Source organism: Brassica napus, chromosome A7, assembly GCF_020379485.1.
Source record: "Brassica napus cultivar Da-Ae chromosome A7, Da-Ae, whole genome shotgun sequence".
Lineage (NCBI taxonomy): Eukaryota > Viridiplantae > Streptophyta > Magnoliopsida > Brassicales > Brassicaceae > Brassica > Brassica napus.
The window spans coordinates 3,492,215-3,516,833 of NC_063440.1; the positions used below are offsets into that span (position 1 = coordinate 3,492,215).

Sequence of the window (24,619 nt, forward strand, 5' to 3'; positions counted from 1 at the left end):
AGAAAAAAATCTAATTTCTTATTATATATTTTAATTTTGTTTTTTAATTTCTTTTAATAATGTAAAATTAAACAAAAAAGAGAGAGGATACAAAAATTGTAATCAAATATGTATCATTCATAATCATTAATTATCATATATACATTAATCATATTATGTAACTCCGTAGCTTTTATTTAATGAAAGAAAAATATTATTTTGTACACTACTAATTAATTTGATAGTTAGTTTTAATAAAAAAACACAGATATGTTTATCTGAACCAATTTATTTGTCAAACATATCTAATAATCATATTCGTGATGACATGTGGCTAAGAAAACATGTTGTAATGCTCCAGGATTAATATATAGGGGATAACTTAAATGTTACATGTGTCATGTGCAAACTTGTTTTAGCTATTTATGTTTTTAATGATAATAATGTGTTAAAAATAATATATTCTGGTTTAATTATAAAATGTAGAAATTTTGATTGTGTTAGGATATGGTCAAGAGGAACAAAAACACTATAAACATAACTAGAACTTGATATGCGTCCCGCGCAGGTGTTTGATTTAATTTGTGTTCAACATAAACTCATAAACCGCTTGTTTTATAAACAAATTCCATGTAATTTGTTTATGTTTTGTAATTTACATATAGAGTAGAATATATTATCTTATAATATAGATGTTTGATAATAATTTTCTTTTTATTTGTATATAATATTATATTAAAAAAATTATAACTTGATGCAATTTGATGCAATATAATAAAATGTTATCTCCTTTTAATACAGGCGATTTAGTTAATATTCGTACAATATTAATAATGGTCAATTTGATGACAAAAAAAAATTAATAATGGTCCATATATGAATATGGATTTGATTAGATAAGTTTTAGAGTTGTAACTTATTTACGTAAATTGATTCCTAATGCAGTGGCATAATCTGTAAATAAAAAAGTATTAAATTTATTGTAGATGCAATGGTTAAATGTGTAAATATTGGTTCATACATTTTAGATGTTTCATAATATAATTAATTGTATTCAAAAGATATGGACCGAATCAGATAATATGGTTATTTTTGGTACAAACATCTGAACCCGTTTCAGATACATTTGTTACTTAGATATTTTTAGGTTCTTATACATCAGAAAACTCATCCAGACCCAGAAAGACCCAACTCAAAATCTATACATAAATTTATATTATTCAAGCGGAGCCTAATTTTAAAACAAAAAAATGATACCCAAAAAGAATAACACGTACCTAAATGAATAGCCAATGTTCATGCCTAACTGATTTTATAAACTAATAAAAGAACTCTCTTTATTTGTTTGGCTAAATTAAGTGAAATATATTTTGTAAAATAATTATATGGAGTGAAAGTTTAGTGACAATTAATGTAATACATTTTTATTATTTTGATTAAGTTATTATTTTATTCACAAAAACATGTCTTTGAATTATGTTTTTGGCTACGTAATTTCCATCGATTGAAACTAAAATTAAAAAAGTTTTAATAAAACAAACTAAACCAAACGTTCAACCATATGCAAAACCCAGTTATTTTACATTTTGATTTTATAATTGGCACAAAATTAATGTTGATTAACTAATAAATAAAATTTTGCATTATTATTATTATGATAATATAGTTAATGATGTGATGTATTGTTAAGGTAATATAATTAATAAAATTATTAAACTAAGTAAAATATAGAAAGGTAATTAATGTAATTAAATGTTATTCATGTTTCCAAATAGTTTTTATTTATATTGTTATCCATGTTTCCAAACAGTATCAATATGTACTTCAGGTTTAATAATATAGATACAATAATAACAAACAAAATAATCTATATTGTATGCCAAGAGTTTTACATATAACAAATTAGATGTTGAAAAATAAGCCGACGAGAAGTAAGCTTTACCGAGATCTACTACTACCGAACATCGACACGTACCCACCATAAATCAACGACGAAACACCAACCCTTGACCACCTGTAGGGACAAACAAGCACAGACAAATTGTTGGAACTATTTTTACAAGCCTATTGGCCTGAGTAAAAATTAAGTATATATGAATAGAATTTTACAAGCCTATTGAGTTAAGTAAAAACAATCTAATCTAATGTGAAGTAATGTTGTACTTTATATGGAGAAAGTCCATCACATTTGCAAGCCCATGGGTTGAGTAAAATGATGGAAAAGCCTTTTACTAAGTTAATGACTAAGCTAAGTATATTTGTGATAAATGGCTTAAGCTAAGTAAACTTGGTGACTAATCTAACTTAATGACCAAGCTATGCAACTTAGTGACAAATGGAAAATGCTAAAGCTAACTTGGTGTCTAACCTTGATGACTTAGTAACAAATGTCAAAAGTTTAGGCAAATTTAATGACACATGTCAAGTTGCTTTATGACTAAACTTTGTGAATTTCTCCTATAAATAGACATCTTGCCTCTCCTTTAAAGACATACTCTCGTACACTTGAGAACACACAAATTCATACATAAGCTTCTACATACAAAAATTCCAGCAATATCTATAGTCTTTCAAAGTAAGTCTCGAGAGTATTGTGTGGTAGTTGGTTCGCAAATTCTGTTTTGGATGAAGCAAAACAGTCTCACGTGGTTTTATCCTGGTACTCAAAATCGTACAGTTACGGGTGATTTATTGAGTTAAGGAAAGTTATCAAATCACGACACCACGCATTCGTCTTTTTTCATATCGATTTCAAATGTTTTTTACCGCTTTATATTATCGTTATCATCACACTTTGTTTCGTAATTTTCAATCTGGATTCTCGTGTCCTAACACAGATCGCATCAGCTAAACCGTACTTTCTATTTGAATTAGATAAATTTATTTACATGTATTTTATTACGATGAAATTTTGATTTTTTCAAATAAGATGATATAAGCTGTATACACAGTAATACTACTAGATTTACAAAATATAAAATAATCAAATAATCCCAAACTACCTTCCTCATATTGTTTTGGTTTCACTTAATGCAAACCTATTTCATAATAAGATGAACTCCATGATGTAGTGGGGAAAAAAATCAAAACTCCATTTATACTAACAAATTGAGCACATTAATAATTAAAACATCAATTGAAACCGGTAAAAATGATTTCTTCCTAATTCAAAATCAAGTTAAATACAATGTTAATACAAAAATTAGATACAAATTAAAATATGATAAGTTTAGCAAATTTAAAATAAACAGTTTCTTCAAAGTATATCACATCAAAAAATACCAATATTTCCCCTCATAGCATGCACACGATATGCTAGTATTTCTGGACGAAATGTGGCGTCGTTCAAATCTTGGATTTCAATGCTTGGTAGTTGGTTTCCACTGTCCAATCAGCAAGGAAAGAACACTAACAACATGAGCCATATCTGGTCTCTGTTTAGGCTTACTGGCACATCATTGATTTGGTAGTTCATACACTTCATAGATGCTCTGTTGTATGGTTGACTTCAATAGTTTTGCAATAGCTTTTAATAAAGAGTCTTCTACACTAGGCATTTTCTTCGTCCAATATATAACGTGGATGTCATTTTTGGATCACATGTAGTCTATAACTTAATGGCCGGTTATGAGCTCCATGAGGGTGACATTGAAGCTGTAAACATCCACTTTTCTTGTATCCATTCTGTTCACTGCACTTATAGATATTTCAATTATTAGCTACAGCATCAATTATGTTCTTATATTCAATAGTAATTTACATATTTGTAATACTATTGTTATATATTCTTCTTTTAAATATTTTTTTGCATATTGATGTGATCTGGAAAATATTAATAAATATAAAAATATTCTTAGTAATAGCATTTATATATGATATTTTTAATTCATCCAAGATTTTAATGTAATAGACCATTATTAGAATTAAAGTAGGAGCGAGACACCTAAAAATCAACTTATCAAATAACATTATATATAAATATATATAATATGTATTGATTTAACATTCAAAACTTGGATGTAATTTATTTATTTACATACATTTTCTTTTTTTCTTATATTTTTCCTGTGCTTATTTTTATTATTTTATTATATAAAGGATTTTAACAAAACAAAAAAAAAATTATGTTCACAAGTTTCTTTCACGACAGAGGTTATATGCTATCGAGAGTGTACAAAAGAATTTAAAACACCAAAATATGCAAGATCAGCATTGAAGTTTAATATTAATTTTAAATCAAAATTTAAAGATCAATTTAAAAAAATAAAATAAAAATAAAAATATAAAATAATGTAAGAAAACATAGGAAAACTCATTAAAATTAAATTGATATATTCTAACTGTTTTGAAAAACATCTCTCAAAAGTATGTTAAAACATACAAATATCGTATATCAAAAAAATATGTAATTATGAAAAAAAATCTAACCTAATGGAAATGGAAAGAAAATTAACACAAAATATGATGACAAAAAAGTTAACATAAAATATATTATAAATTTGTTTTTTATATCTAAAAGTATTAGTATTGACTATAAAAACCATTTAAATTTACAATAGTTTACAAAAAAAAATTGAAGATAAACTAAAAAGAACCAAGTAACCTGTGAGAGACACATACTGTTAAAAGGGATTATTTATGAATTTCAAACTGTTTTTATCAATCAAAATAAAATATTTACTCATCAAAATTTGAATGTTTAATCAATAGTATTATATTATGGTTTTGCAGAAAAGTATTTTAGTTTATTACAATCAAAACTTTCATAGAAATTAATCAAATATGTTATTACGAAGCAAGTATAATATTGGTGTCGTGTAGTCTACAAGACTTATTAATATTTTGAAATTTTGAAATTTATATTTCTATAAATAATAGAAGTACTTTTATCGAGACAGTTGTATTTATAAATACAAAAAATTATATATATATATATATATATATAGATATTTATATATACAAAGTAAATGTTTTAATGCGTACAATTTTATAAAAAGATATAAGTACGATAAACAAAAAATCATATTTCAAATACATTTATACGAAAATAAATTGTATATTAACAATTATAATTTTATTTAAAAATTATTATAAAACTAAATTAAATTATTAATACAGATTTGGCTATTAAAACGAGTATAAAATATTAGTTATATAAACCTAGACTTGGGCATAAACCTGCAATTCGAGATCCAGACAAAAAATGTTCTTTCTTAAAGGAAGATGTAAAATATCTGAATAGATCTATTAGTATTGAAAAATATATTCAAACCCGAAGTGTTATTTATCGAATTCGGATGTATAACTAGAAAACACCAAATTTCAAGTTGTTTATTTTCTCTTTGTTTCATGATTTGATCATTGAAATAACAAGTCCACTTTATGTTGTTATCTATATTGTTATCTATAAAATAATGCATAGTGTCTACAAATGTTATTTGTTTTAATGCTTGATTTAACACTTTTGTTGTTACTATTTTAACGGAAGTAAGTTAAGTGGTCAAGATTTTTCCACATGCTAGTGTTGCACTTACAATGAACCAATTGACCAAATATCTATCTTTAAAGCTATTTTTTTTTGTATTTAAGTGTTTTAGATTTGAAATGTTGTTAATTTGTCAAATAATGTGTGTGATTAATCCCTAATTTCTTTTGAGTTTTGAGTATATATATTTGATTATTTTTGTTTTAATTTTTGGTATATTCAGTCAAACCAATACCTGATATAGCCCAAAGCTATTCATTTATAGATTTTATGATGTTTTAAAGTTATATCTGAACCTGAATTGTCATTACCTGATCATGACGCATACTTATAAAATAATTTGTAGTACTGGTTAATTATGAAAACATTGCATAAACGATATTGCAACCGAAAATTTTATATATTTTACAAGGATTCACGTCTGACAATAATGATACCCAGATTTCACAATATTAAAACATTAATGCCCATGTAAATCATATCTGATCGGATCAAATGACTCTTCGGAAAGACTCAACCCCGACCAACACTTGATTACATCCTTTGGCCATTGACAAAAAAAAAAACATTTATGAACATTTGGTCAAACTAATGGAATAAAACAGATTTTACACATCAATAAAATTTTAAAATAGAATCTAGAACGAAAAATATTAAAGCTCAAAAATCTGAAATACATGAACCAAACCTGAATGAATACCCCCAAGCCATTCCTTACAAAGTTGAAACATAACTCAACTGACTTAAGAATGTCAAGTGCAACACTAAAACGGATCCTCCAACGGACCCTAAACCCCAAACCCGACTTGACCCATTTCTCTTCAGTCTCTCTCTTCACCACCGTCTCTTCTCCACTGTCCGATCCCTCAAACCCTACTTCATTTCTCAAAACACTCACTGTCTGGTTCATTCTTAACCTTTAAGCTTGCAGACAACATCATCTCCGAATCTGTGAATCAGCACAGGTGACCATTACTTTGTCCCAGTCACTGGGAAAATATTTAAGACCAGTGATCCTTTTACTTGGAACTTTCTTCTTCCCATGTGACAAGTTAATCTCTCTGTCCATTTGCAGCTGGTTATCTAAAAAAGCACAAAAACGAACAATCAGCTCCTAAATTATCCACATTACATATAACGTTGAATCTCAAATAAACTTTGCAAGGGAGTAAACGTGCCAAGTAGATGGTAAAAGGAACAGTTCCCTGTTATGGAACCTATTACAGCAGCCTGAAAACAATCACTAGTAAGAATTTTCAATCATACCTCGATATAAAACCAATGAAATATTTTTAAAGTACCTTTGCATCTGGACGATAGCACACAGCAGTCACAATGTCTCTTACATCAGTGTAGTCAACAACCCGACAATGGGACACATCCCATATTCGAACTTTCCCATCAATAGATCCGCTTATGAAGTAATTATCATCAACAGGGTTAAATGCCACACAAGTCACTGCGTAAGAAGGTGTAAGTGAGTACACATCATACAAAGAATGAAAATCATCATTGACAAAATAAATAACTCACCAAAATTGGTATGAGAGAAAGTTGCGAGACATTCATCATAATATACTCTCCATAAACGTACACTCTCGTCCATAGAAGATGACAGGAGATACTACAATAAAGTGGTAAAATGTTAAAGATCACAACAAAACAAAAAGCTATGAAGCATATGTAAGGTGTAGATAGCTGGCCTAATCCTCAGATGCCCAGCGCGTGGGGAGACATCAGCTGCTCCGACGTCTTCGTCCATGAAGCCGTCCTCCTCTGGCTCAAAATCAACCGCTTCAACTTCTAAGTTCGACATTACTTCCACCGATGCGATGCCGATCGAATGTAGGGAGATGGAGAGATAAGGGGACATTAACGGTCGACGAAGAATCATGAAGATGAATTAGGAAACCCTAAATCATTAAAGCCAAATGCGAAGCCCAACGAAACATAAATTGTTTACTTTAAAGCCCACTCATTTAAAAAAAATGTGGAGTTCACAATCTACCCACGTGGACAGATTCAAGAGTGAGCAAAGTAGTTTATTATAATATCTAATCTATTAAAAGGAGAGTACAAAATTAGATCATCTCTTAGAGTTTACCATTTATTTACAATGACATGTCATTGAGATACTTATTGAACCTATATTTAAATATGTTTGTCCTTTTCTAATTTAAATTATAGATTTCCTTAATTGAATTTTAACCAAATTGATTTTTCAACAGGTTTTTCTAATATAATTTGTATTCACATATTAAATGTGTTTCGATATCTATTATTAATAAATAATAAAGTAAAAATCACATATCATAATAAATTTATATAATATATAAATAAAATATAAAATGACCTATTCATAAATTATTGGTATAATGTTTATATATATATATATATATATATATATATGTTCAATTAACTAATATATATGAATTGGACTTATGTATATGAAAACATTATACCAATAATTTATGAAACACTGTGATATAATAAATGATTAAAATAACAAAAATATAATTATTCAAAGTAATAAATAAAATTTTATGTTTTAAAATGTTATACTAACAAATAGTTAATACATTTTAATTTACAAATATATATTATACCATTTAGTACAAAAAAAAATTAAAGTGAAAACAAATATTCAGATGGTCAAAGGTCAAACTCTATGAATAAATAATAACAGTGTGGGATAATATTTTTTAACAAAATTATTTTAATAGAAATTATAATTCCAAATTTTTAAATTTATTTTACTTATTTTAAGGGGTACTAAAATTTTAGAATTAAAAAGATTTATGACCCAACTCTATACTGTTTTATATGAATAACTGAAATTTATATCATATTTTTTATTAAAATTAAAATTTTACTTTTTGTTATAACTGGATAGTTTACTCTTCAATCTAAATTTATGAACATACTGTGCAACTTTATTTAGTGATATGCATTTTTGTTTATGAAAAAATAATTGAAAATATATATTGCAAAGCTTTATGGAGTAAGAACAAACAAATATATAAAAAAGTTTATGAAATTATCTGCAAAAATGATAAAAAAAAATAAAAGAAGAAAAAGACCATAAATATTGACTATAACATTATTATTTTCAAAAAACTATAAACGTTTAAGAATATGGTTAATGTTAAAAATACTTACTATTAACAATGTAAAAAAATTTAAGTATATAAAAACAAAAACAAAAACTCGATTATATGCAAGAGATGTTGGCTAGAGGAGGAAACAGAAGAACACATTTTCTTTACGTGTCCTTATGCAAAGAAAGTTTGTAGGGCTTCAGGTATAAATAATTTGGTTATAGACAGTACAATGTCTACATATGAAGAAAAATTAGAAGCTTGCTTACAAGTCTCAACGGCAATATCTCTGAGTCATTATCAAGATCTGCCTATTTGGATTCTTTGGAGGCTTTGGAAAAGCAGAAACGTGTTAGTATTTCAACAGCGAGATTTTCATTGGAAGAATATTCTGTCTGTTGCTAGGAGTGATGCAAGGGAATGGAGAAATATTGAAACACAAGATAATAATGCTTCAGATGGACATAGAATTTCTCCTACAATCAGAAGTTCACAAAGATGGAAAGCTCCACCAAACCAGTGGTTAAAATGCAATGTGGATGCATCATTTATCGATACAAGAGAACCAAGTTCAGCAGGATGGATTATTAGAGATGAGCACGGAATCTACAAAGGAGCTGTTCAAGTACAGGGCAATATGATATGTTCTCCATTGGAGAGTGAGCTTCAGGCTATTCTAATGGCTGTTCAGTTTTGTTGGACAAAAGGCTACAACAAGATTATCATAGAATCGGATTGCAGGAAAGCTATTGATATTTTAAATGATCTGGTACTTTACTTTGATTCTTTCAACTGGAAAAGAGAAATACGGTGGTGGGCAGAGAAGATTCAGAACATCTCATTTCAGTGGGTCAAAAGGGAAGCTAACAAAGTAGCAGATTCTTTGGCTAGAACTCCGTTACATGATATGTCTTCATATTGTTTTCATAATTATGTTCCTGTATTCTTAACAAATCTTCTACACGAAGATTATGTACAATCAAGGTTTAATTAATAAAATGAAGAAGTTAGAAAAAAAAAAAAACTCGATTGCACGGATGAAGGTCCGGTAGATTTTAAAGTGGAATCTAGAACAAAAAATCTGAAATACTTGAACCAAACTGTACCCCAAAGCCATTCCTTAAAAAGTTAGAAACATAACTCCAGTCACTTGAGAATGTCAAGCTCAACACTAAAACGGATCCTCCACCGGACCCTAAACCCCAAACCCGACTCGACCCATTCCTCTTCAATCTCTCTCTTCACCACCGTCTCTTCTCCACCGTCCGATCCCTCAAACCCTACTTCTCCATCAGATCCACTCGTCACCGACGCCGTCTCAATCCTCACTCACCACCGCTCCAAATCCCGATGGTCCACTCTCCGATCACTGACCCCTTCCGGCTTCACTCCTTCTCAATTCTCCGACGTCGCTCTCCGCCTCCGCAACAACGCTCACCTCTCTCTCCGCTTCTTCCTCTTCACCCGCCGCAACTCTCTCTGCTCTCACGACGTCGATTCCTGCTCAACTCTAATCCACATCCTCTCCCGATCTCGCCTCAAAAGCCACGCTCGCGACGTGCTCCGCCTCGCTCTCCGTATCCCCTCCTCCGAAGATCGCGTCCCGAAAGTGTTCCGCTCGTTGATCAAGAGTTACAATCGATGTGGCTCTGCGCCCTTCGTCTTCGATTTGCTGGTGAAATCGTGTCTCGACTCGAAAGAGATCGATGGTGCTGTGATGGTGATGAGGAAGTTGAAGTCTAGAGGAATCAATTTACAGATTACTACTTGCAATGCTTTGATCTCAGAGGTCTCGAGGCGTAGAGATGCTTCCACTGGGTATAAGCTATATAGAGAAGTGTTTGGATTAGATGAAGCTAACAAGGTTAAGCCAAATGTTAACACTTTTAACTTGATGATGGTGAGTTTCTACAGAGAAGGTGAAACAGAGATGGTGGAGAGGATTTGGAGAGAAATGGAGGAAGAGGTTGGATGCTTTCCTAATGTTTATAGCTTTAGTGTTTTGATGGAAACGTATTGTTTTCGAGGTATGATGGTTGAAGCAGAGAGGGTGTGGGAAGAGATGAGGTTAAAAGGAGTGGTTTATGATGTTGTGGCTTACAACACTATGATTGGTGGGCTTTGTAGTAACTTAGAGGTTACTAAAGCCAAGAAGCTTTTTGAGGATATGGGGTCCAAGGGAGTAGAGTGTACTTCTTTAACTTATGATCATCTCGTTAGAGGGTATTGTAAAGTTAAGGATGTTGATTCGGCTATGGCTGTTTATAGGGAGATGAAAAGTAAGAGTTTTGAGGCAGAGGGTTTAACCATTGAAGCGTTGGTGGAAGGATTGTGTGATGGTAACAAAGAAAGAGTTGTTGAAGCCGCGGAGATCGTGAAGGAAGCGGTGAGGGAATCAGAGTTTTGTCCTAGTCGGAAATGTTATGAGTTGCTGATAAAGAGGTTGTGTGAAGAAGGGAAGATGGATAGAGCGTTGAGCATTCAGGCAGAGATGGTTGGAAGAGGACTTAAACCTAGCCAAGAGACGTATAAAGCTTTTATCGACGGGTATGGAAGAGCAGGTGATGAAGAAACATCTTCATTGTTGGCTATAGAAATGGCTGAATCACTCAAGCTAAGAGATGAGGAAGAAGAAAGCTAGAATTTTGAGCTTTCTATGTATGTTGCAAGTGACAAATCTCAACTCAATTCATACTGAACAAACACATCATTGACCATTCTTATTTCTGAAAGTCTCGACTTGTGAATAGGTCAAGAGGGTAAAACTAAAACAAGATTGGTTGACAAGTTATGAGGAGAGACAGAATCATAAAAATCACTCTTACATAAACACAAATGGGGAAAATAAACAGAGAAGTTGTGAAATGATGTTTTGCTTAAAAGATGATAGCCCAAACGGGGAAGACGACGAGAGCAATAATCCCAAGGGTGTTGGAGATGCCATTAGCTTTAGTGAATGCGTTTTTGAATCCACCAGAAGCTCTAATGTGTTCTTGAAGCAAGTAACCTCCAATTCCTAAGCATATAATCAAGCCAACCAGGTTGCCTCGGAATGTGTAGGCTATTAGATTCGGAGCCACCACAATGAGTAGGATCGCAGCAGCCGGTAACTCAAACCATTCTTATAAACAACAATAACAGAGATAGTCAATCAGCAATGAGCTTGTGAAGAAGAATCAATTTTATTTAGAATGGTAACAAACCTCGGAAGTGTTTAGGAAAGAAGAGTTGTAGAACAACAGCTACAATCGCAATCCATTTACCAATTTCACCTCTATGAAATTTAAGACATTATAAAGTTAAAGACACATCTCAGAATAAATCGAAGTGTTGCATCTGGTTTACCTGAAAAGGCTAAAGATGACAGAAGGAAGGCTGAAGAAGATGTAAGGAATCAAAAGTGATGTGAGCATATTGGTCTTCCAGTTAGTTCGGTCCAAGACCAACAAGTATCTGCATTTCATTACATAACAAGATCAGCATAAAGAAACCAAGCAAGAGAGAGGATAAGTGAGTAAAAGACAGAGAGAGAGAGAGAGAGGGAGAGGTTACATGGCGGCGACTGAAGCAATCCATTCGAGGATGGAAGTACCAAAGCCTAAACCAGTGAGCATGAAGGTGTGATTAGCAAGGTTCTTCGCAGCGGTAGCGAGCTCGTTGAGATCTGTTCCAAGCATGTTTTGAAGGGTTCCATGGTCACTCCTCATCGGCGTGAAAGTCATTTACTTGGCCGAAGAATACAGAGGAAGAGAAAAAGTTGGCAACTTTGAAAATTATAGAGCAGAGAGGAGAGAAGATGGTTGTGAAGGACTCGTGATTGGTGTAACAACATAATATAGAAGTGAATAGCTGGATACTTCCTCGCCACGTGGCACGTGAGATCTTTTTAGGAAATATTTTTAACTTATATAAATGTAGTATCGATCTTTTATATTTTTTTGTTCACAGTATTTTATACGTTTATAGTATACTTTACTAACCCAATCGATGACTGAGGAAGACAGTTGACACGTGTCGAGTTGTGAATTCTCCCACGTTGCGATGGACCTTCTACGAGTGTGTAATTGGTGGACGTAAGCAACGCTGGTTCGAGCCAGCTGTAATTTAATTATAGTGGAATATGATATTTAATCTAATTTAATTGTAAAATTATATGTTTCGACCAGTTTTAAATGTAGTCAATAGTGAAACAAGAAAAGCGTATTTGCACTTGTGTGGTTTCGATTTCTATTATAATTTCGATTCATAAAAACTGTAACCATAAAAATTAAAAACATACTTAAATATACATTAATAAATATATAAATAAGATACTAAGAGCATCTTCAAAGAGTCTTTATTTTTTCTTCTATAATTTACATTAAAATAGAGTAACTTTATTATAGAGTTGAATTTGCTCCAAAAGTTCACTCTATAATAGAGTTACTCTATAATAGAGTGAAATATAGAGTAATCTTATTTTTTTACTCTAAATATAGAGTAAAAAAACAAGAATACTATATATTTCACTATATTATAGAGTAACTCTATTATAAAGTGAACCATTGAAGCAAATCCAACTCTATAATAGAATTATTTGTAGCATTGGAGATGGTCTAATTAGTAGCCCCGGAAAAAAACCGAACCTCAATTATGAACGGTTGCGCGAAATTCGAAACATAGCGTAGTATAGACTTTCCAGTTGGATTAAATTATTTATTTTTATATTTATTTATTTAGTATTTGATGTCGGCAGAAGATATTTTTGGTTTTGAACATTATTATTGCCTTGTGCACTCACCAACTAAAATATGAATCGTTTCTTAGTATTGTGTGTTTGTTCGGATGTATTTAATCCACACATTTTTAGGCCATTCAGAAATTGTCGAATAAAATTTATTTTTGCTTTAGTCACAAAGTCAAACTGTACACGTATCATATCTGACATATGTATGCTACTTACGGAAGCTCTTTTTTTTTTTCCTCACAACACAAGGTACAATTAAGTCCATGCCTTGCTTTTAAATAAAAGAAGGAATGTTCATGTGGATGTTATGGAACATTTGGACGAACATAATTAAGTTCATCTTTAAAAGAATTTCAATCCGCGCAAATGATATCGGACATGAGCTTCATGAAGTTACATCGTTGGTTCCTAGCTCAATGAGTGGAAAGTGAGGGAAATAAACGGAAACCTCCAATAGAAGCTTGGGTTAAATGCAATATTGGATGGGGTCTGGTTATAAAGTAAAAAAAAAAATTTGAATTGAAAGAGACTATTTAGGTAGTAAGAGACAAAGACTGAGTGGTTGTTCTCCACTGTCGATATTTTTTTCTCAGTATAGAGAAATGCTTTTGAAGCTCACTTAAAATCATTGTTCAGAAATATGGAGCGGCGGTTAAAGCTCCATGTAAACCGAACGGGGCGATTATGTGGAACAGTTCAAAAACTTGGATTTTATTTTTATATTTCGAGGTTCAAAATCAATTAATATAGGATAGATATGAAGATGTAAGATGTTTGCCCTGAAGTAGTCGCTGACGTAGTTGCTGAAACAGACGTCGTAGTGAGTAGTGAAGACCATGTGGAGTCAAGATGCTGAGCTGGAGTCGTGTAGACTTGGAGAGCAAGGGAGTATCTTGGAGATATGGAAAGGGGAATAAACTTGAGTAGCAAGTTTATGACTTAAAGAAAGAGGAATAAGTGCATTCCAAGAAAAGGAAAGTTGCACTTATTGTTATGGAAGATGTCCATACATGTTGTCTTGGAGACTAGGGTTTCGGAAACAAGGAGAATAACTATAAGATAGCTATGAGGTCGTCTGTATAGAGACAGAGACACGGAGGCTGATCTTATAGAGAGAGAGAAGCTCTTGGAGGTGTTCTGGGGTCGTGCTGAAGCAGTGGCTGAAGTACTTGACGGAAGAGAGACACAAGTGGGTAACTTAGGATCTTTCAGTAGCGTGTGTTATGGTGTTAACACTGACGTGTAAAAGCTGAATAAGCAAGTCTTGTAAAGATTGTTTAAAGGAGATTCTAATAAAGCTTAAGGGTTGCTTGTAGTTGTTTGTCTCTTGCTTTACTTTCTGCATTACCTTATTGTTGTGTCATCTTGCACTATCAAGTGGTATCAGAGCGGGGCACCTAAGTTATCGGTGTAATCCTGAAGATGAAGATGGACACGATTATTTCTGTGCAGAAGGCGATCGTGTTGAATGCGGACCAGTATGGTCATTGGAAGGCTCGCATGAAGCAGATGATTCGAGGAATCAATGAAGATGCTTGGAAAGCTGTGGAGATTGGTTGGGAAGAGCCTACCATAATCACAGGAGATGAGAAGAAGCCTAAACCAAAAGAGGATTGGTCAGAGGCAGAACGCAATGCATCAAAATTTAATGCAAAGGCGTTGTCGGTGATTTTTGGAGCTGTTGAAGCAGAGCAGTTTCAACTGATTCAGGAGAGTACTTCAGCTAAAAAGGCGTGGGAGATCCTGCTGAATTCGTTTGAAGGAGATGAGAGTGTCAAGAGGACACGTCTAGATCATCTTGGGTCGCAGTTTGAGAATCTCAGGTGGTCTGATAATGATTCTGTGGCGAGCTTCAGTGCCAAACTCAGTACTATGGCGCATGAAGCATTTGTACTTGGGAAGAAGTACAAGGAGAAGAAGCTGATAAAGAAGTTACTACGTTGTCTTCCAACAAAGTTTGGAGCTCACATGGCAGTCTTGCAGAGGACTACAAACACGGATGAGCTCAAGTTTGACAAGCTTGTGGGTATGCTGAAGGCACAAGAGATGGAGACAGACAGTAGTTCAGTCTCTACATCAAGCAGTGCGCCAAGGAGTGTGGCGCTTGTAGCTGACAAAGATACTGATAGGTTTCAAAAGATTGAAGATGACATTGGTATGCTGGTCATGAATTTTGGTAAGATGAATTCTTCTGGTGGGAGGAATCAGTATGGTCGCCAGGGAGGTGATCATGATAATGGCAGAAGGAGAGAGAGTCTCAAGTGCTATAAGTGTGGAGGCGTTGGTCATATAAGGGCTGACTGTCCTGTAGCACAGCAAAGAGAACTTAAGTGTTCTGAATGCAGAGGTGTTGGACACACACGGCGTGAATGTCCAAACTCAAGGAGACGACACATGAAGGAAGCCTGGTCCTCAACAGAAGCTGGTCGAAGGGTAGTTCGACAGGTGCGTCAGATCGTGATGCAGTACTTGTTATTCCGCTGCAGCAGGGGCTGTGTCATGATTATACATGAAGAAACAGACGGTGGGTCTGTAAGGCTTGACATCTAAGCATTTGTTTTAGCTTAGTATGCAATCAAGCAGGGGGAAAATGGTGATATTCTGGTCCTTAGTATGCATATCTCATGGGGGAGAAAAGCATGGTGTGGTGCACATCTCGTGGGGGAGAAAAGCACATTTGGTATGAAAGTTTCCTGATGAGGAACGTGGTTGCAACGTGGTTGCTGAACCAGAAGAGTGTTGTGCTTGATCGGCACACAAAGCTAAAAGGGGGAGATTGAAGATGTAAGATGTCTGCCCTGAAGTAGTCGCTGACGTAGTTGCTGAAGCAGACGTCGTAGTGAGTGGTGAAGACCATGTGGAGTCAAGATGCTGAGCTGGAGTCGTGTAGACTTGGAGAGCAAAGGAGTATCTTGGAGATATGGAAAGAGGAATAAACTTGAGGAGCAAGTTTATGACTTAAAGAAAGAGGAATAAGTGCATTCCAAAAAAAGGAAAGTTGCACTTATTGTTATGGAAGATGTCCATACATGTTGCCTTGGAGACTAGGGTTTCGGGAACATGGAGAATAACTATAAGATAGCTATGGGGTCGTCTGTATAGAGACAGAGACACGGAGGCTGATCTTATAGAGAGAGAGAAGCTCTTGGAGGTGTTCTGGGGTCGTGCTGAAGCAGTGGCTGAAGTACTTGACGGAAGAGAGACACAAGCGGGTAGCTTAGGATCTTTCAGTAGCGTGTGTTAGGGTGTTAACACTGACGTGTAAAAGCTGAATAAGCAAGTCTTGTAAAGATTGTTTAAAGGAGATTCTAATAAAGCTTAAGGGTTGCTTGTAGTTGTTTATCTCTTGCTTTACTTTCTGCATTACCTTATTGTTGTGTCATCTTGCACTATCAAGATATATAAGTTTAAGGTGTAAACAATAATTAAAAAGCAATATAGTTTGAAGGATTCTATGAAAATTTTAATGGTGGCTGCAAAAAAATTGCAAAAACAGTAAACCCCTTAAATTGTTCCGAGGAAGACGAAGAGAATATTACCTTGTTGCAACTCGTAAATAAAAGGAAGCAAAATGAAATCCCTTTTAGTTTCGAAATTCGAACACAGGATGTGTTGTTGTTTGACCATGTCAGCTTCTACCATACCGCACGCATTCTTTTAAAAAAATTATATAAATAATTAAAATTTTAAAAATGTAACCCAAAAATAGGAATAATAGTTTCCATTACAAGACTGGCTCGAACAAAATAGTCCATTTCAGAAATTTCTTATCTAGTTCGAACCTTCAACAAGAACCGTGAGGAGGAGAGGTGCACTTCGTTTACTCAGATCCCACATCGTCTCTAAATGTATCTAGTTCCGATGGATTTACTAGTCTTACTATCTAAACTATCACTAAAGCACAAGTGAACACAGAGACAGAACAGCGCTTACCAAGAAAACCTCAATTGCCTCTTTGTAAAATTTCCGCTACATCGGTAAGGCCACACACAAAGAAAGATCACGAGGGCACCTCTGCCAATGACGTAATGCATAAACACGGGCACAAGATGGCAGCCACTTTTGATCCAGAGATAGCTCCATACCCGCATAAAAAGGATAGCTATCTACACTACCATGAGATTCAAGGTGAATCCACGGAACTGGGATGTCATGCTTTGCCTTGAGGTGTCACAAAGGAGACATAGAGAAAAATGACAAACTAAAACAACCGCAATCCTCGCCACATGCCGACTCCGAGGACCAAAATCATATATCAATATGACGTTTAAAAGTTGAAACTGGTGACATCGATAACCAAGAAAATCAAGAGCTAAAAACACATTGGAAAGAGAGAACAATGACCTCGCCAGTGAAAGCTGAAACAAAAAGCCGAGAAGTGAAAAATGCAAATGAGAGGAGGAGTCGACAACACCTCAGAGGAGCCATAGACAACTCCAACCGACACTGTATTGTCCCTTCACTCCATGTGTCACCACCATTGACACCAACACACGCCAGCGTTGCAAACTAAGCACGATCACGAGCTAAACTGAGCCTCCGAAGCTCCCATGGAAAAAGATGAAAGGGCTTGACTCTCCAAGTCACAAAGGAGAGGTGAGGAGACCCACAACCACCGCCACTCATATACATACTGGGAGAAGCAGAGACAACAACTGAGAACCAGATCTGGAGATGAAGTCGAACAAACACCTCCACACAACACCAACCCTCCAACCGGCTTAAGGGACCGATTTCAAAACCCTGAAAAGACGACTTCGCCACGAGAAACCTTACCACACACCGCCTTCGAACTCCATGACCCAGTAGAACTACATCGGCACCGCACCTCTATGCGTAGAAATGAATACTGGCGAGATCTCCAAGCACACAATCACGTTGAAAACGGACAGCTTCAGGTGCCGTCTACGACGAAGCAAAGAGAAAACGAGAGACGGAGACAGCCTCCGGTGCCGAAATGCGCGCTCATGCGCTGTCCAAACGTTGGAGCTACACTAAACCGATTTGAAAGCGAGGAGAGAGGTTAGAAGATAGAGAGAAAGTCGGATGACTATTTCAACGTATATAAATTACTTATTATAATGCGCGCTCACGCGCTGTCTGAAGATGTAGATATTGATTTTTAGTGAATTTAGAGCTTAATCATCCTCATCTTCCTCTTATGTGGAAGTCGTATAAGTCAATGATTAATAAACTTTCGTTTTTTTTCTAAAATTATTAAGACTTTTCAATATTTTCTTGTTAATTCATGTATATTGTCAATATTAGGACTATTGAATGAAATTGATAATTTAACTGGGGATAATTATGATGTTGCCAACATTCATATTTATTATGTTTCTAGATAATAAGATAAGACTTATAGGGAAGTCTACTATGTTAGTTTCTGTAAAACTTTTATTTTTAACTTCAAGATATGATTTTTACTTTTAATATCAAGTCATATGGTTTAATGTATATTCTTAGATCATAAGACATACTTGTTTAACTTTCATGAGATTAAAATTTTAATTTTCATTTAAAATTTAAGTTTTCCACTTATATTTTAATTTCCCTCTTAAAATTTAAGTCTTCCAAGAAATCTTCTGAGAAGTGTTCCGAGAAGTATTCCATATACTTTCCGGAAGACTTCTAGTGAAAGTGTTATATGTTTGAACTTCTATAATGTATGATTTTTTTTTTTGAATTTTACTAAGTTTTCTCGAGAATCTTGTCACTTAGGTTTATTAGATTTGACTAAAATTTTGTTTTATTGTGATTTTTATTGAAGTTGTATCAATAACTTCAATAAAGTCAAATACTTTTGGCAATATATTATTTTACACATGAATATATTTACCAAATTCTTTTCATTAACATTTATTCAAATTTAGAAAATAATTCACAACTAAAAGAGTACACATACAATTCACAAGATATACCATAAAGAAAACTATTACATATGGAGTTATAGATCATTCATCTACAAATGTAAGCTTGGACTCCACTTGATATAGGAGAAGACTCCGTCAGACGTTTTCTAAAGTCTGACTCATATCTAAAAAGAATGCAGATTCAAAAACGTTCAAAATGAATGGAAGATGAGATAGATTCACCTTTTTAGAACACATAAAAAATACATATCCAAAATTTATAAATCTTTAAAAGAGTAGAAGATAAAAACCTGCAAAAACAATATAAATTAGTGAGAGACACATGAGACAAAAAATGAGAAATTGATATAAATTTTGGTGTTTTTTAGTTAAACGAGATTGGAGACCGGTTGAAGAGTTTTAATTTGGGAAAAATGTAAGAGTTTTAAACAACAAAAGATTACCAAATGAAGAAAACTCATACATGGAGACTTACCAACTTTTGTGATATTTTTTATAAACAAAGAATTTTCTTTTATTTTATTTTCATAGAGTGCTACATTTTAATAAATTAATAATTAAATAAATAATATTTTTATAAATATAAAATCTCCATACAAGTTTCTGTGAGTAAAATAAAATTTAACAATAATGTAAAATAATTAACTTTTGTTTCTTATTCGTAAAATAAATTTAGATATTATATATTTTATTAATTGATTATAAACTATTGGTTATTAATTTCTACAAATAAATTTATTTAATAATTTTAATAATTCGTATAGCATCTTCAATGTATTACTCTATTTTCTACTCTAAAATAGTGCAACACCAAAATGAGGTTAGGTTTTTTTACTCCTATGTATTACTCAACTTTGTTAGTCCAAACATAATATTTGAAAATGATTTTATTTTTATTTTATTAATAATTGTTAATAATATTTTATACTTATCAAAATTTACCAATTAACTCCAACTATTTTATTTATACGAAAATTCCTTCAACTATTATTTTTTTAAATTAAACATTTATTGTTAAAAAGTACAATAAATCATAAAAGAGAATATATATTTTGGTTCAATAACGAGCATTAGAATAGTTTCCCCACAAATGATCAACAAATGAATTTCATAATGAAAAATGAGCTTTTTTATCTTTGATATTCTTAATGTCCTTGTGTATATTTAAGCTCAACAAGTACAAATAATATTAGAGTGAAATGCTGAATCACAAGATCAACAAGCTCCTTCTCATTTTTTCTCCGTTTGGACAATACTTCACCGATCTTAACGGATCCAGAAGCGATTTGCGGGATTATTAAATCATTTATTTTATGTTATCTTTATTTTATATTATTTATGATTGTTTTGTTTTTTCTTTAATTATTTTATGCATCTTTATGTAAAATTATTAAATAATCCTTTCTGGAATATTCTATTTCCTTTCATGTTATTGTATCATCTTTAAATATTATTTAAGTAAAAACATTAAATATTTAAAAGACTATTTCATAAATAAAAAAACGTTCAGCTCCAAAATAGAGTAACGAGTAAGATTACTCCACAAATGGAGTAAACCTAGTAGCCCTTACCCCATTTTGGAGTTAAAAATAGAGTGAGGCTGAAGAAGATTTTACTCGAAAATGATGTTTGGAATAGAAAATAGAGTAGGTTTGAGATGCCCTTAGACACATAAAAATACATAAAATTATAGAAAAATAATTTTATTACCACATTTTATATTAATTTTGAAAAAGAAAAAAAAATTCCAATTCGAATTTTTTAAATTAAAATAATTTATAATAAGAAAATTTTACAAACTGTTTCAAAATTATTTATAGAAATTTTATGATTTATATTTAGTATAATATACTTTAAAATATAATAAGTAAACATATGTTAATGTATTTTCTATTTTGATATGACTAGAATATTTTTATAAATTAAGTGATAGCTTCTAAATATTTTATTGCTATTTTTTGTTGTATTCTTTTAAAATAAGTTATTAGTTACTTTTTGAAAAACTAAAAAAATACAGCCAAACCAAAAATCTAAATCTAAAAACTGTAAAACCAAAACTAATAAAACAATCAATTGCATGAACTATAAAATGTTATGTGTGATAACTCATATGGAATATTTTAAGATAGCATACTCCAATTCAAATTGAAAAAAAAACAATGTAGCATACTCCAATTCAAATTGAAAAGCAAACAATGTACTTTTTGTTATTATTCTTTCTATTTGGTAATACTTTATTATTATATGTTAAAAGTAGTAAATGAAGTAGAGCGCTGGCCTACAAACGTTTTTAATCATAAATGTATTATAAAAATGTAATGTATGTTTAAATAAGACCCATTTGGGTGAATAACCAAAACAAGAATGTTAATTAGGTAAGTGGACATTGTTTTTATTAATTGGCGAACCGTGTGATCGACATGGTTGAAATTTCAGTAGTAGCCTCACGTACGTATTGGAAACTATTTCCTTTTCCCCGTAGCCGGTTTTCTTGTCTCTTTCTGATAATAAGCACGCTGTTCGACACTGACTGATAAAAAAATAGATCAATTTACGTATTGTAAAACATGAGGCTCATAAAACATCTTATTATTTGTCCACACTACTATCAACCGTTGGATCGAAAATGAGCACATATTTCGAAACGGGCCTCCTCCATTATTCTCCTTCTTCGTCAATCTTCGGCATGCTCGAAGTCGGAGCTCTCCTCCACGCAATCCACCGCGGAAGCTCTGAAATCGCCCTGTTCAGCTAATAAACCAAAACATAATTAACCTAAACCTAATTAACCAAAACCTAATCTCTTTGCTGCCACCTCCTCCTTCCTCCTTTGCCTCTCTTCTCGATGTCTTCCTCTGTTCTGTCTCCATCCCCAGCACCAGATACCGATGACGACGGGGACGAGTTTGAGACCGGTGGTGACAGGGGCAAGCTTGAGACCGGTGGTGACGTGGGCAAGCTCGAGACCGGTGACAATGGGTCGAGACGGATGCGAGCTCAAGACGTCTCCTCTTGCTCACGACAACCACTGTTACCAAGAACAAATCAGAGTAAAAAAAGAGAGAGGGAGAGAGAGAGAGAGAGAGAGAGAGAGAGAGAGAGAGAGAGAGAGAGAGAGAGAGAGAGAGAGAGAGAGAGAGAGATGACCATTACATATGTCTCCCATCTCCATGGACGCACGCTTTGCCTCCTCCAATCCCAAAACAAACAAAATCAGTGAGATAAAGAGAGAGAGAGGCATTTTTAACAAAGAAAATTCACATCACTCATCTTTAGCGAGACCAATTAAGAGATCGGAAGATTTGTAATTTCTTCGTGATGTACCCAGATTGTGAAGGTTGGCGAGAGAATATGAAGCATCGTAGAAGAGAAGAGGGAAGAGAGAAGTATTGCGACTGAAGAGAGAAGGAAGGAAAAGATATTGTGGACGACAAAACCGAACTCTAACCAACCAAGAACACAAATCGACAACCACTAGAAAGAACACAGCAAGGAATCAGAAGAGAATTACAAATGTACGGCAAAGAAGAAAATAATTGTAAAAAAAAAGTGAATTGAGAAAAAAAACAGATGAGAGAATAGCATATGTAAGATCTTATAGTTTCATATACAGGTAACCGATTATACAAACAGGGGCATAGTTGGATTATTAAAAAATATACAGTGCTTTGTCCATTTACCAAATTAAAAAATGTATCATGTATATATAGTGCAAAAACCCTTTAAATAAAATAATATTATCAAGTAAAATTATAAAACTATTAAAATACAAATTTCATATACAATTTTGCAAAATTACAACCAAACAAATTAATTTAAAAATACAACCTTTTTGATACTTAAAATTATTGACATGTGCGAGGATATCAAGAGTGACTCCATCAATATCACATCAACTTTTTCTGCATATAATAGTTTGTTTTAAAGTCTCAACATAGGAGTGTCAAGTTATTCTAACAATTCTTCGGAACAATGAAGCGGTATTCGGATAACAAATAAATTTTGCTAAATCATCACATTAATATCCCAACATAGAGTGAATGAGCGAGTAAAGAGAATTTAAAAGAACTCTTAGAGATTGACATCACAGGTGGAATGATATTAAATTTGGGAATTCTTGAGAGCTTAAGAACCAAAAACATAAAATTTTGGTTTCTCAAGGATATAATGCACAATTTGGTAAAGGGATGGTCATCGAAATATTTATCGAAAAGTGGAAAGGAATAAAATCGGTGGCAATGACAATGCCAAACCATGTAATGTCTTTTTAGATTGTCGAGGACATTTACAAGGAAACTTACAAGTGTGAGTTCCCAATTCTAATGAAGCTCGAAAAAAAAAAAACAGGGGGTGAATTGGATGTCGTGGAACAAACTATGTTGCGATAAACATATGGGAGTACATGATTTAGGGATATAGACAAATTTAAACAGCCTTCTTGGCTAAAACATTTGGCGGATAATCGAAAAACCAACCTTTCTCTTTGCTATGGTTTTCAAAAGTAGATATTCTCAGAACACAATTCCTTTAGACCCATTCAGATCATATTCCTCATTTTATAGATGGCAGTATATTGTATTAGATAGATCTTTGATTAATACATGACTGTTGTGGAATCGAATCAACCAGAGATTAAGATCAATGCTAAGCAATCACAGCTATGAAACGATTTCGTGAGATCAATCTAATCGATACGCGAGAATCAAGAACTAGAAAGCACAATAAAGACACAGCGAGATGTTATCCAGTTCGAGCGCAAACCGCGACTCTACGTCTGGCCGAGGATCACCTCGGAATCCACTAAGCTCAGTGTATTCAACACCGCCGTATCAACGCCGTAACTCTCACCAGAAAAGCCCCAAGAGAAATCACTCACCCCCGTAGAATCTAACTTCTCTCTATCGCTTTTCTCTCTCCCCGTGTTTCCCAGAATGATCTACACACTCTACAACTCGTCACACAAGCTAGATAACAACCGCAGTCAACGGCCTCTAGCTGTGGACCCCACTCTGTAACAAACTTTCGAAAAAGAAAGACGATGACGTGATACGACGGCGTATTACAATGATATTAAACCGACTCCTAAACCGGAATACAATTAACAATCATTAATCGAACCAAAACCGGTTCTGATTTCTTCGAGTCTTCACAACCAACTTCCTACAAACTCCACCTTGGTTGCAAGACTTCACGCTGAGCTTAGATGAACTCTATCCTCGAGTTTCCTTCTGTTCTCAATGTACAGAGGCGCCCAGTAAGCTCAAAAGATGTTTGAACTTACTTACCGGCAATACTTTCGTGAAGGTATCTGCAAGGTTCTTATCAGTATGCACCTTTGACACCTGCACTTCACCTTCCTCCACCAATTTCCTGACAAAACTTAACTTCCTCGCCATATGTTTCGTCCTTTCATGATGAACATTATTCTTCGCAAGAGCCCTAGCACTTTGAAAATCAC

General features: G+C 33.3%; 4 protein-coding genes across 5 annotated transcripts; 1 reads left to right on the forward strand and 3 right to left on the reverse strand.

The window, feature by feature from the left end:
• Positions 1–6,047: 6,047 nt before the first annotated feature.
• Positions 6,048–7,793, reverse strand: LOC106392515 (uncharacterized WD repeat-containing protein C18H10.05-like). The gene is made up of 3 exons (XM_022693076.2): positions 6,998–7,793; positions 6,766–6,923; positions 6,048–6,547 (listed from the first exon to the last, which is right to left on the reverse strand). The coding sequence occupies exons 1-3, from the start codon at positions 7,068–7,070 to the stop codon at positions 6,437–6,439; spliced, it is 342 nt and encodes a 113-aa protein (XP_022548797.1). The 5' UTR covers positions 7,071–7,793; the 3' UTR covers positions 6,048–6,436.
• A 1,884-nt stretch (positions 7,794–9,677) lies between these two features.
• LOC106396114 (pentatricopeptide repeat-containing protein At2g15980-like) lies at positions 9,678–12,312 on the forward strand. The gene has a single exon (XM_013836421.3). It carries the CDS (start codon positions 9,719–9,721, stop codon positions 11,201–11,203), a length of 1,485 nt encoding a protein of 494 aa, XP_013691875.1. The 5' UTR covers positions 9,678–9,718; the 3' UTR covers positions 11,204–12,312.
• Positions 11,258–12,382, reverse strand: LOC106396115 (cold-regulated 413 plasma membrane protein 1). Its single transcript, XM_013836423.3, has 4 exons — positions 12,115–12,382; positions 11,908–12,015; positions 11,766–11,836; positions 11,258–11,683 (listed from the first exon to the last, which is right to left on the reverse strand). The coding sequence occupies exons 1-4, from the start codon at positions 12,282–12,284 to the stop codon at positions 11,439–11,441; spliced, it is 594 nt and encodes a 197-aa protein (XP_013691877.1). The 5' UTR covers positions 12,285–12,382; the 3' UTR covers positions 11,258–11,438.
• A 9,306-nt stretch (positions 12,383–21,688) lies between these two features.
• Positions 21,689–22,818, reverse strand: LOC106396118. Of its 2 annotated transcripts, none has more exons than XM_048737246.1 (3): positions 22,315–22,818; positions 21,958–22,189; positions 21,689–21,893 (listed from the first exon to the last, which is right to left on the reverse strand). In XM_048737246.1, the coding sequence occupies exons 1-3, from the start codon at positions 22,400–22,402 to the stop codon at positions 21,836–21,838; spliced, it is 378 nt and encodes a 125-aa protein (XP_048593203.1). In that variant the 5' UTR covers positions 22,403–22,818; the 3' UTR covers positions 21,689–21,835. The 2 variants fall into 2 exon arrangements, with proteins under 2 accessions (XP_048593203.1, XP_048593202.1); XM_048737245.1 differs by having other exon boundaries at positions 22,309–22,814.
• Between the last annotated feature and the right edge of the window lie 1,801 nt (positions 22,819–24,619).

What these genes read in the sequence shown, in the direction of transcription:
- LOC106396115 (XM_013836423.3), bottom strand. Translation starts at nt 12,284, where the DNA reads ATGACTTTCACGCCGATGAGGAGTGACCATGGAACCCTTCAAAACATG. An exon ending in ATTGCTTCAGTCGCCGCCAT is followed by an intron (nt 12,016 to 12,114) that starts GTAACCTCTCCC and finishes AATGAAATGCAG; the next exon opens with ATACTTGTTGGTCTTGGACC. An exon ending in GTCATCTTTAGCCTTTTCAG is followed by an intron (nt 11,837 to 11,907) that starts GTAAACCAGATG and finishes TAAATTTCATAG; the next exon opens with AGGTGAAATTGGTAAATGGA.
- LOC106396114 (XM_013836421.3), top strand. Translation starts at nt 9,719, where the DNA reads ATGTCAAGCTCAACACTAAAACGGATCCTCCACCGGACCCTAAACCCC.
- LOC106396118 (XM_048737245.1), bottom strand. Translation starts at nt 22,402, where the DNA reads ATGCCTCTCTCTCTCTTTATCTCACTGATTTTGTTTGTTTTGGGATTG. An exon ending in GATGGGAGACATATGTAATG is followed by an intron (nt 22,190 to 22,308) that starts GTCATCTCTCTC and finishes TCTTGGTAACAG; the next exon opens with TGGTTGTCGTGAGCAAGAGG. An exon ending in GGTGGCAGCAAAGAGATTAG is followed by an intron (nt 21,894 to 21,957) that starts GTTTTGGTTAAT and finishes GGGCGATTTCAG; the next exon opens with AGCTTCCGCGGTGGATTGCG.
- LOC106392515 (XM_022693076.2), bottom strand. Translation starts at nt 7,070, where the DNA reads ATGGACGAGAGTGTACGTTTATGGAGAGTATATTATGATGAATGTCTC. An exon ending in TTTCTCTCATACCAATTTTG is followed by an intron (nt 6,924 to 6,997) that starts GTGAGTTATTTA and finishes CTTCTTACGCAG; the next exon opens with TGACTTGTGTGGCATTTAAC. An exon ending in GCTATCGTCCAGATGCAAAG is followed by an intron (nt 6,548 to 6,765) that starts GTACTTTAAAAA and finishes GTGCTTTTTTAG; the next exon opens with ATAACCAGCTGCAAATGGAC.